The sequence below is a fragment of the Triticum dicoccoides genome, chromosome 6B (assembly GCF_002162155.2).
Source record: "Triticum dicoccoides isolate Atlit2015 ecotype Zavitan chromosome 6B, WEW_v2.0, whole genome shotgun sequence".
In the NCBI taxonomy this organism is placed as follows: Eukaryota; Viridiplantae; Streptophyta; class Magnoliopsida; order Poales; family Poaceae; genus Triticum; species Triticum dicoccoides.
The window spans coordinates 30067654-30078975 of NC_041391.1; the positions used below are offsets into that span (position 1 = coordinate 30067654).

At 42.6% G+C, this 11322-nt stretch overlaps 1 protein-coding gene across 1 annotated transcript; it reads left to right on the top strand.

The window, feature by feature from the left end:
* Positions 1–3421: 3421 nt before the first annotated feature.
* Positions 3422–10863, top strand: LOC119321848 (pre-mRNA-processing factor 39-like). Its single transcript, XM_037595367.1, has 13 exons — positions 3422–3841; positions 3936–4042; positions 4473–4702; positions 5534–5701; positions 5983–6343; positions 6849–6992; positions 7585–7737; positions 7819–7935; positions 8307–8384; positions 8489–8638; positions 8850–9113; positions 9545–9649; positions 10363–10863. Exons 1-13 carry the CDS (start codon positions 3529–3531, stop codon positions 10522–10524), a joined length of 2352 nt encoding a protein of 783 aa, XP_037451264.1. The 5' UTR covers positions 3422–3528; the 3' UTR covers positions 10525–10863.
* Positions 10864–11322: the final 459 nt, after the last annotated feature.

Consider the following 11322-nt stretch of genomic DNA (forward strand, 5'->3'; position numbering starts at 1 on the left):
CCCCCCCTCCCGCCCCTGCCTTAATATAATTAGTGAAAAAAAGTTTTGGAGATGTTTAAAATAAGTTGATATTCTCGAAGGATGTGATTTTGTTGCATTTTTTTAGCCGAGGTGTGATCGAATGCTAAAACAAAGTGCTTTTTGTGGTCTTAAGTTGATTCAACTTCTAATTTTATCTCGTTTTGAGGGTTCATGTATTGCAGTACCACTCACTACTCAATTTCTGTCTGCATTCAATTTAGATTGAGCCACCTTTAGAATGTGCCAGCACAACCTCAATTACTGCTTTCTTTCTTATTTTTCATCATTATGTGTTGATTCCTATGCTATGACAAAAAAATGTTATAACATGTTCCATTTAGGCATGGGGAAGTTGTTGGGGAGTGCTAGAGGAGTGCATGGCCCAGCGTGTGCGACAGATTCCAATTGGGATTCAGCTTGCACTTTCTAACGAATCTAGATGTTCTTATCATCTCTTGCTTGATTTGATTGTACTGGGTCTCCTAGCTCTTTCGTTCATTTAGCGCACCTGGCGGCATTAGACGAAATGCGAACCATGCATGCTTTAGGGACGTGACATACCCGCCAAGAGGAGACGACGGGGAGGCTCCAATCAACCTTAGTGGCAGTTTCCCTATTTATCTTGTTGACTTCGTGCAGGATGAGTGGCTATTTGTTCTTCGTTATCAGCATATATACGCAAAAAAATCCAAGGGGCTAGAAGTTGTGCGCCCTGTGCTGCAGAGTGTGGTGTAGGCTTGAGACACCATGCATTGGTTATACACATATGTCTAGAGTTGGTTATCCTGTGTTTTGATGGTTTTATATTCCGTGTAGATGCTTTGAGACAGGCAAAACAGTTTACATTATGTTTTGCTTTATTTTCTCATGTTTTCATCGATGAAAATAGATAGAGCTTTTGCCTCATGTGAAAATCAGCTAGGAAGGGATTTGTGTTGCATATCCTATATGGTAGATTGTGGGTTTGTTAGTTCATCTTAGCATGTAATTTCCATGTGGAACTCCATAGAGTAGGAGCCACAATGGGATGGTTGGTGGAACTACCTTGGTGGCCTCATCAGGAATGGCCGACCTTTTGTACTGAATAATGCTTCGGTGGGACTGCGGCACATGCTGGATACTGGGTAGATAAAACAAGGGAGTTGGTGATTTACATGTTGGATACTGGATAGGCAGAGTTGTGCAAGATGCAATGCAATTTGGTGTTGAAATGCTGGAATTTCCTGCATATTTTTGGTACCATCCTTCTACTTATCTTTGTTACCAAACTAAGGAATGTAATACTGGCAAGATGTGATGTATTTTCTCTTGCAATGTATAATAAACTAATCACGAGTGCACGGTTTCAAATCTGGCATAACCATGCCATACTCTAACGCAATATACCAAAAGTATTTTCTTCTGTATATGCCATTGTCTCAAATTTAATGCATATATACTCTTGGGCTACTCTCAAGAAATGTGTTGTGTTGTGTACATCCTCCTCCTCTTCCTTAGAGTTAATCAACAGTTATGTAAGCCTAAAGAGAAAGCGTGACCCAAACCCTTGATAAAAGGCCCAAAGAGAAAGCGTGACCCAAACCCTTGGTAAAAGTGAGGCTCTCTAAAAGGCTGACCCTCGAGAATAACATTTGTACTTTCCCCCGAAAAAAGGGTGTGTCCTTTTTTACACTGATGTGCGTATCTCTCAAATGTGTTATTGGCTGTCATAATTTTGAACAAAGGATATTGGCTTCAAAGGAAGTTATTATTGGTGCTTAAATCATTGTGAACCTTCTTCAACATCAAGAAAATTCTTAAGAGACTAAAACTGTTTTAAAATCCTTTGAATCATGCGGAGAACAAGCTACGGTACCCCTTATCTCCCCCATGCTCTCCTTCCTGTTCCTGCTCACCAACAATTATTTTGGATTCCTTGCGCTCTCGACACCCCTCCCCCCAAGATAACATTGTTCCATGGAGGCGTGCACGTCTGCGAAGTATTCCTCTCTCATGCTCATCCACTATTACACTACCCTAGATTGGAGATCCATCCTACCCGGATGTGGATAGATGTTTTTTGTTTGTTTTATGAGGAGCCTAGGCTGCATAGATATGCCCGACCGTTTTGTTATATTTTTTTCCATATATTGGATCCTTTTTTGCTTTGATTTTCTCGACCCGTTCGGCATGTTGCTTCAGTCCTCTCAAATCAGACATCTCTTTGCTTAGACTCTATCCCTAGATCACCAATTTTCTTCGAATATGAAAGCTGATAGTATACTTGTTCAGCGCAACACATCTCACGACTAGGAACTGCTTGAGTGCCACGAGGCATCCAGGGCTCTAGGCTTGCGCACATCAGACGTTTGGTCAGTTATTGATGGTGGGAGCATGCCTCATCACAAAATCAAAACCGACAAAAGTACCCCTCCACAGAATGAAACTGACAAAACTACCCCCGTCATCGAGATGGCGAAAATGTCGCGAAATACACGTGCAGGGGAGCCATGCTTCCGCCAGGTTATTTTATCCGGTCACAGCGAGAGGGCTAGAGGGGTGTCCAGGGTTATTTTGCCAATGACAGCGAGAGGGCTGGAGGGGTGTTTTTTCTTTCAAATTCAAATTCAATTTCGTTCGGCGGTGGTACAAATACAAACCCAAAAGGAGTCCAAAATTTGAGAGCAATTTAGCAGGGTGTGGGGGACGCAGCTTCAGTGACTTTGTGGAGTGAAGTCACGCAACGCCTTAGCCCCCAACATCGACCACTCATTCTACATCCAACGCTCAGGATTCACGCAAGGCAAAAGAACACTCGGACTTGATAGTTTTCAGCTTGCAAGGATGCACTAGACACTCCAACCTGAATATTTTCACACGAGAAATATTTGATCACCGGATATAATATGAAACTAAAAAACTAATCTCATTAGACAAGGGAAAAAATGAAGGACATAAAACTGAAATTTGCAAGCATTTAACATTCAGTGCACAGTTCGTAGCGTATCGCTGAAATTTTTTAAAGCATAAAACACTGAAAGTCTCAAGGGGGGAAAAAGAAAATGAACAACGTAAGAAATGAAATTTACAAACATTGAACATTCAGTGTACAATTTTTTTCCTGCAGCATACCTTTGAAATTTTGGAAGCATCAAACGAGCTAGGGGATGCTCCCAATAAATCCTGAGCGTTCGATGTGGACTGAGTGGTGGATGTTGGGGGCTAAGGCGCAGCGTAACTTCACTTCACAAAGTCACTGAAGCTGCGTCCGGGTGTAGGCGGCAGCAGGCCTGCCCGGCCACGCACGCACGCACACGCACGCGCGCTCTACTTGTCCGACGGCCCACCCCACCCCACCCCATCCCTCCTCCCTGATCCAATCCCGCCTCCAGCCGCCGCCGCCGCGCCCCGCAGGAGACAAGAGAAAACCCTAACCCATCTCCGCTCTGCCCCCTCCTCTCCCACCTCCGACCGCGCCGCCGCCGCCCGCTCCGGCCTCCACCGCACCGCCCCGAACCGCGCGCGGGGATGGAGAACCCCGACGGGCAAGCGGGAGCCGACGCGGGGCTGCCCCCGCCCCCACCGCCGCCCCTGGACGCCGCAGCGGGGGCGGGCCTGGGCGGCGACCCGGCCGAGGTCCTCCCGCCGCCGCCCCCGCACCTCCCGGGGGGCGCCCCGCACGAAGTGGCGGCGCAGGGGCCCGACGGATCCGCGTACCCGGCCGAGCACGCCGCGCTGAACGGGACCTCCGGCGACGCGGCGGGCTACCAGGCCGCGGAGAACGGCGCCGCCGCCGACGAGATGGCCGACCCCATGGTGCCCGAGCAGTCGTACGAGGATGGTAATGCCGCCGGGGCGGAAGCCTTCTCCATCATTGGTTCCGTTGCCTGCCTGCTACTTTGTTGCTGATACGTTTGTTGCTTGCTCTTCCGCAGCCGTGGGTTCTGCTGAAGAGGCTAGGTTATGGGGTATCGTCACTGCAGATTGCTTAGACTTTGATGCTTGGACCGCGCTTATTGAGGAGACAGAGAGGATCGCTGAGGTGAAATTTCAACCGTTGCCTTACCATACAATGCATCATTCTCCCTTTTGCAACTTGCTGTATGTATGTGTGAAGATTTTCAGTAGCTTATATCCTTGTTCGGTTCCCACACGTGGTAGATGTTTGTTCGGTTATATGCCATTGATCTGAATATTGTGGACCACAAAGTTCTGTCAATCTTTGCCATGCATGGATGGTTACTTGCCCCCTTGTTTTGGTTAGCACATTTGTTTTCAACATTCTTCATCGGCCTTGTTCCCTTTAGTAGTTTCATCATTGTCCTACTGCTGCCCTGTCAAATTTTCCTTATTCGTGTTTCACTGAACAACACTAGGGATAAAGTTAATCTGTCTGACTAATAAAATAAAATGGATTTTTAGTGATAAACAAGTTTATGCTAATGCCACATTCTTTGTATATCCCTGCTCAGAGCAACATATTGAAGATACGCAAAGTGTATGATGCCTTCCTTGCGGAGTTCCCTCTGTGCTTTGGCTATTGGAAGAAATACGCAGATCATGAAGGCCGTCTAGATGGTGTCAATAAAGTTTTTGAGGTGTATGAACGGGCAGTTCTTGCAGTTACTTATTCAGTGGACATATGGTGTAATTATTGTCAGTTTGCGATTTCAACATACAACGACCCAGATGTCATCAGAAGGTTGTAATTGAATACCCAAACTATTCTGATGAAGTTATTAATTTCTTATCGTGTCTTGACTTTTGTTAACTACTGCATTTTAGGCTGTATATATACAGGAATGCACGACGAGAAGTGATTTTACAGTACTTAGCACCTGAACAGGAATGCTTGATGAAATGCTTTATAATATAGCACTGTATTTCCGCAGTCCTTGTGGTAGTGTAGGCCATGGAACTGTTGCATATATCCAAATTTTGGCTTAGGCAGTGTGTTCTTAGACTCCATGCATGTCTGTTGTAATGACTAATCTTTCCCCATGAACTACATCATCTGTTTGACCTTTTTTCTTTTTGTAGCAGCTATAATCTGCACTCCCTTCATCTGGGTTTGCAGGGTGTGCGCAGATTTTTAGGTCCTCAACGTGCTATATGCCACCGGAAGTATATGTCTAGAAACTTCATTCGAATAGAAATCCAGTGATATGCTTTTGGTGGCATATACACATGTTTCGTTAGTCAAATTGTCGAGGACGTAAAAAATCCGCTCATGCCCTACAAACCTGGAAAGAGGGAGTATAAGTATTTTCATATAGCCAATATTAGTCATTTAATGCATTAACTAAGTAGCCAATTTGGAGATCACATGTTTGTGCTATACAAAGTACTTAAGTTTAGACCATATCTATCAAGAAAAATACAGTCCTCCTTCGATGCAAATGTAGCTTTCACTGTTTGATTGTACAAGCCACCATTCATTTAGTGTTTCTGGAACTATCTAGTGTATTCTTTGTCTGGGGTTTGATTGTTTCATTCTTTCATCAGTAACTAAACCCACTGTTTTTTTCCACAGACTGTTTGATCGGGGTTTGGCATATGTTGGAACAGATTATCGTTCCAATACTTTGTGGGATGAGTACATCAAGTATGAGGAATCACTTCAAGCATGGAGTCATCTAGCTGTGGTATACACAAGAATATTAGAGCACCCTATACAGCAGCTTGATCGGTACTTTAATTGGTGAGTCATTGACATTATTTATGCATTTAAGTACTTAATGTTTTCTTGTCAGTTGCCACTTCTATTTATATTATGACTCGTCTACTACCTCGTCCTAGTTAATGGGATATGCTGATTGGTGGATTAAAAATTCAACGAACACAACCATCAGTATACTATTTCTTAATCCATCTGGGATTTTAACTTGCAATTTTAACTAAGCTCTTAATTACTATTAGGGAAGGGAACATAAAATATGTGTGTTCTTGTGAGTCTAATTGTTAACTACTATTTTTGCTCAGCTTGAAGGAGTTGACTGCAACACGGAGCCTGTCAGAAATACTTACTGCTGAGGAAACTTCCATGTATTGTCTTACTGTTGAGAATAGTGCTCAGGTACTTGATGGGGAGGCACATCCTAATGATGTAGAAAAAACTGCAGAGCCTGAAGTTTCATCTTCAACAGAAGCAGAGGACAAGGCAAAATATATTTCCATTAGAGAAGAGTTGTATACGAAGGCCAAAGAGTATGAATTTAAGATTAGTAGTTTTGAGCATGCTATTAGAAGACCATACTTTCATGTCAAGCCTCTTGACAAACCAGAGCTTGAAAATTGGCACAGCTATCTTGATTTTATCGAGAAGGAAGAAGACATTAATAAGGTATGCTATTGTAGTTCCATCAGTCATCACATCTTCGTTTAGTAGATTTCCTGCAATGCTTGGAATCTTTCAACTTACAGTCTAGTCTTATTGGCTTCATTGTACGCTTTAACGGCTAGTATTTGGACGAAGCTTCCTTTGTAATGGGATATTGAACTGAGGATAGAGCGTGGACATAATGTTTGGTTTCGATGAGGCTAAGTACTCCAAACTTTCATTTGTCAGTGGCCGTTCTGGGTTAATGATATTTGGTACCAAATATCAGTTGTTTGAATTTTGAATCTCATATATGCAGGTATTTGCTTAATGCTCACCTTCTTAACCATCTATCTATCGAGCAAGGATGGTCCCTCCTTTCTTTTGGAGGGGCCAACCTAATCAGCTAATGGAGTAACCTGTGTGAACTTCTCTTTTTTGTTGTCATTATCATAGTTCTTTTTTGCTTTATATTCATTTTTCTTTCTTCTTTTTGTCTATTTTCTGATGGTACACAATACCGTTTCAGGTTATCAAGTTATATGAAAGATGTGTTATTGCGTGTGCTAGCTATTCAGAATTCTGGATCCGCTATGTGCAATGCATGGAGGATAGACAAAGCCTAGAACTAGCAAACAATGCTCTTGCTCGTGCCACTCATGTGTTTGTCAAGGTATTATTGATAATATTATTTGTTGCTATCTATACTCAGTAACATTGTAATCTTACTCTTTAACCATCTCCATCTTTTCCTCCCGTGTGATTCATGCTTCATAGTGCGTACCTGTAGTCATATGTACATCAACCTGTGAACTCGTGAGCGTGGATCCAACCAAACTTCTGTCTCCCTATTCATGGCATTGTTTTCACTGCCACATACCATCTTGCTTTTGTACCTACTTTGAGTTTATTTTCCATGTAGACTTGTCGAGAAAAACATGGGATCTTTGTAACTAGCTTAATTGGATTGTAGGTTGTTCAGATATGTATTTTTACTGTCCTAAAAATAATTTTACCCTTAACTGATAAATTATGAATGATGTACTTATTTGAGCAGACTTGCCTTTTGAGATCTCATTTGATATTGATGCCTTTAGAAATCAATATGAAAAATTATAATTTTTGTCATGATCACTATCAGCTACCAATTTGCCACTGGTCCATGATAACTAGCGTATTTACTGTTCTTAGGCTGCATAACTATGTATTGCCTATAGAATAGTTTCCTGATAGCTACATTCCATTTCTTTTATTATTTTAAACAGAAGCAGACAGAGGTCCATCTGTTCAGTGCAAGATTCAAGGAGCTTACTGGTGATACTGATGGAGCACGTGCAGAGTATCAACATCTCCACTCAGTGTTATACCCTGGCCTCCTCGAAGCCATTGTGAAGCATGCTAATATGGAGCACCGGCTGGTATCTCTTCATCAAACAAAAACTACTCTTGTTTCCTTTTTTGTCTTTGTTTAAGTGTTCACTAATCTTATTTCCTTCCAGGGAGATAAGGAATCTGCTTGTTTAGTCTATGAGAAAGCCATTGCTGCTGAAAAGGAGAAGGAGCAGAGCCAGCTTTTACCAATGCTACTGATCCAGTACTCACGTTTCTTATATATGGTAGGTGTTTGTTGAAACTTTGAGATCTTGTTTGCATTAATATTTAATCATAATTATATATGCTTGTCTAACTTTTGCCATTTGAACATCTGACAGTTTTGATTGATATTAGCAGACTTTAAACGGTGTAAAGAACCACCCTTCTTGCAGTTGTTTAAGCATGGTCCTACCAATTTAAAAAATGACAATATTTGGCATATGCTGAACATTCTGGAGGCTCTTATTTTGTCTGTTCTTCTAGGGAACAACATTTCTTTCATTGAGTTAGTAGCTTGTTGAACTTGTTTGTTTTTTTATTTTGAGTTTTATCTTGTTTATTGTGTATCTCTGTTTTTGTTTGTGGGATTTGATATATTCTCCAAAATGTGCAGGTCGGTGACTTGGAAAAGGCAAGGGAGATCTCAGGTGGACTGCACGGGCTAGCTAACCTTACTAAACCAGTTCTTGAGGTTACAGCTTATGAATTCTATCTGAAATATTTCAGTTTGCCACCTATATATTTCTGGCCATGGTCCCATCTAATCTGGGTACTGTTCATTATTATCTTTTGCAGGCTGTCATCTTTCTTGAGTCGATCTTCCAATCTGAGAAGCGTATTGATTTGTTAGAATCACTGGTGGAGAAGTTTCTTACAGCTGAACAGACTCAAGGGGAGCTGGCAAGCTTAAGTGACAAAGAAGAATTATCTTCCATATATTTAGAGGTAATGCTTAAAGAGAGCGACTATGCTACATCTTTGCGTAATATACTTTACATACACTTCTGTGAGGCATCTGTTTCACCCTGGACATGGGAGTTGTGGGGAGAAGAAATTTTTTAGGGGAAAGAAAGTGGTTAATGCCCTTTTGTACCTAAAAGTTGCATGTGCCATAACAGTCTACACTTGTACTGATACATTTGCAAATTGTCTTCAGTTTTTGGATACGTTTGGGGATGTACAGTCAATCAAGAAGGCTACAACTCGACATACTATTCTCTTTTCACGTAAAAGGAGCATTCTGCCATCAAAGAAACGAAGAGCAGATGATGCTGTCATGTCCGGTAGAGATAAAATGGCTAAAACCGGAGATGGCACCCAACCAGGCATGGGAACTGATCCGAATGCTCATAATCCTGCAGTTTGGCCTGTGACTTCTGAAGCATCAGCGCAGCAATGGGGGGCTGCTTACGCACAACAGGTTGCTTATCTTAACGCTTTACTATTTTATATGCATTAGTTTGTCCGTGAATAAGAGAAGTGAGATGTTGATTTGTGCCCAAGCTAGAATCTCTAGTCCTCTACAAATCATCCCAATTATGGGCTGGTGGCTATTTATCATTGTTTGGCTTTTAGGTCTATTTCTCTTCCCTAACGTGGAGCCCTTGACCATGTGGTCAACGTGAAAAGCAGTTGATTTCTGCAACTATTTTCTCTGGCCTGCTTCTATTGTTTAGATGTCCTTATTTGGTCAATCTTGTGGTTCATTCCTATGCTATGTTTTTTATCGCATCTTTGAATTTTCATTATAGAGAATTGTTATTGTTACTTTTTCATCTATGATTTGTAGCTGTAGTCATTTCTCCAGTAATATGCCTGTTTTTGTATTTAATAACTTACTGTGCGCTGCAGGCTGCTTATCCTGCATATGGAGCTTACGACTACAGCCAACAAATGCCCCAATCGGCTCCTCAAGCAGCCGCTTATGGTGCCTATCCTCCCACATACCCTGCCCAGGTAGCGATTCTGGTTTCCACCTAAATCTGCAAGATGCTTCTCGATATTAACTATGCTTAGTACATGCAGCTGTATTTTTGCACATACTCAGGTTGAAATTATGTTCTTTTTTGGGATCAATCCTTCAATGGATACCCTCCACTCTAACCTTGTATGCGACTCTAATTCAGTCGGAAGAGATGGCGTACTACATGAATCTGTTGTCAGGACAGTTGCATAATCACTCCATGTGAACAAGTCTTTTTATTTATTTATTTCAATCAGTTGTGGATTAGTCACACAGTTGACCTGCAGATGACACCAAATCTGCTACCACCCACAGATATGAACAATTTTGGATGCACAATGTTCATTCTGTGGTTTCATGATAGACTGCTAGCGTTCTGTTTTAAATGGAGTTTTATTCCCCACTTTTCGACATGACTTGTTTGAACTTATGGGTAACTGTGTATTTGACTATACATAGTTCACAATTGCCTCTTGCCTCTTCTCTAGTGAAGTACCTCCGTAAACTATTGTAAGATGTTTTGAATGTTTCAATATGGATTGAAATGAGTTAACACACTTAAACATGTCTATATACATCTGATTTGGAGAAAAAGTTGAAACATCTTATAATAGTGAACGGAGGGAGTAGTATTTTCTCTGGCATCGGAGTTTTTAGTCTGCTTAATGAAATGAAATCCAACTGATGGCGAACATAAATATTGCAGGCCTACCCGCAGCAGAGCTATGCACAACCTGCAGCGATGCCCGTGGCAGCAGCAGTGCCCACCCCAGCACAGGCGCCGGCACCCGCAGCAGCTTACCCTCAGCAACCTGCCGTGGCTGCCGCCCCCCAAGCTTACTACGGCGGCGCCGCCACGTACTACTGATTGCTTGATTGGTGCGCACACTAGGGCGTGTGCTGTCAACGCATGGGCATGTGTACCTACGTAGCTGCCTTCCATGACGAAAGGCATCTCCATAGCTGTGAACCCCCTCGGTATCGTGTTTGCATTGGCAGGCAGTTTTTTTTTGGCAGCAGCAGGCCAAAGAAGAAGAAAGGCAAGACCCTTTTTTGTTTGTCGAGGTGTAACTAGTTATTCAGTCAGATGCTATTTGCATGCGTCCTGATCTAAGATCTGTATAGGATCTTTCTTCGTCTATTGCTAGCATGCATGATTCTAGGAACTATCTTTCGTTTTTCTGTGTTATCACTTGGTTTAACTGCATGGATTTTGCATGATGAGACGCGTTGTGATCCAGCATGGCTCGTGAGGTTCGACGGTATGGCTGTAGCGGGCAATCTCAGCAAGTGGAATCTAGTGAGTTTTGAAGGGTAGTGTAGGGCGTGCCACTGTTGAAATCTCCTCGCAGCCATGGAGCCCTGTAGAGCGAATGTCGGAACGCCTACTGTTTTTCAGCCCGTTTGGCTGCCCACAAAACCGCAGGCTGCATTACGGCAGCAGTTAACCCTCCAATTTTGTTGCTTGCATTTCGGGATTTTGTGCTGGATTGATGCTTGCACCCCCGGATGTGGTGAGGCTAGTCTTTCCTTTTGAGTACAAACTTCGAGTCATGATCCATTGCCCCATTTCTTGTCTCGAACTCTACAGCAGCTCTTGTTATAGCCGTTCACTTGTTCATTGCAATGAACTGTAGACTTCTGGAACCCTCCTTGAGTACCACTT

What these genes read in the sequence shown, in the direction of transcription:
- LOC119321848 (XM_037595367.1), top strand. Translation starts at nt 3,529, where the DNA reads ATGGAGAACCCCGACGGGCAAGCGGGAGCCGACGCGGGGCTGCCCCCG. An exon ending in CGAGCAGTCGTACGAGGATG is followed by an intron (nt 3,842 to 3,935) that starts GTAATGCCGCCG and finishes GCTCTTCCGCAG; the next exon opens with CCGTGGGTTCTGCTGAAGAG. An exon ending in CCACTCATGTGTTTGTCAAG is followed by an intron (nt 6,993 to 7,584) that starts GTATTATTGATA and finishes TATTTTAAACAG; the next exon opens with AAGCAGACAGAGGTCCATCT.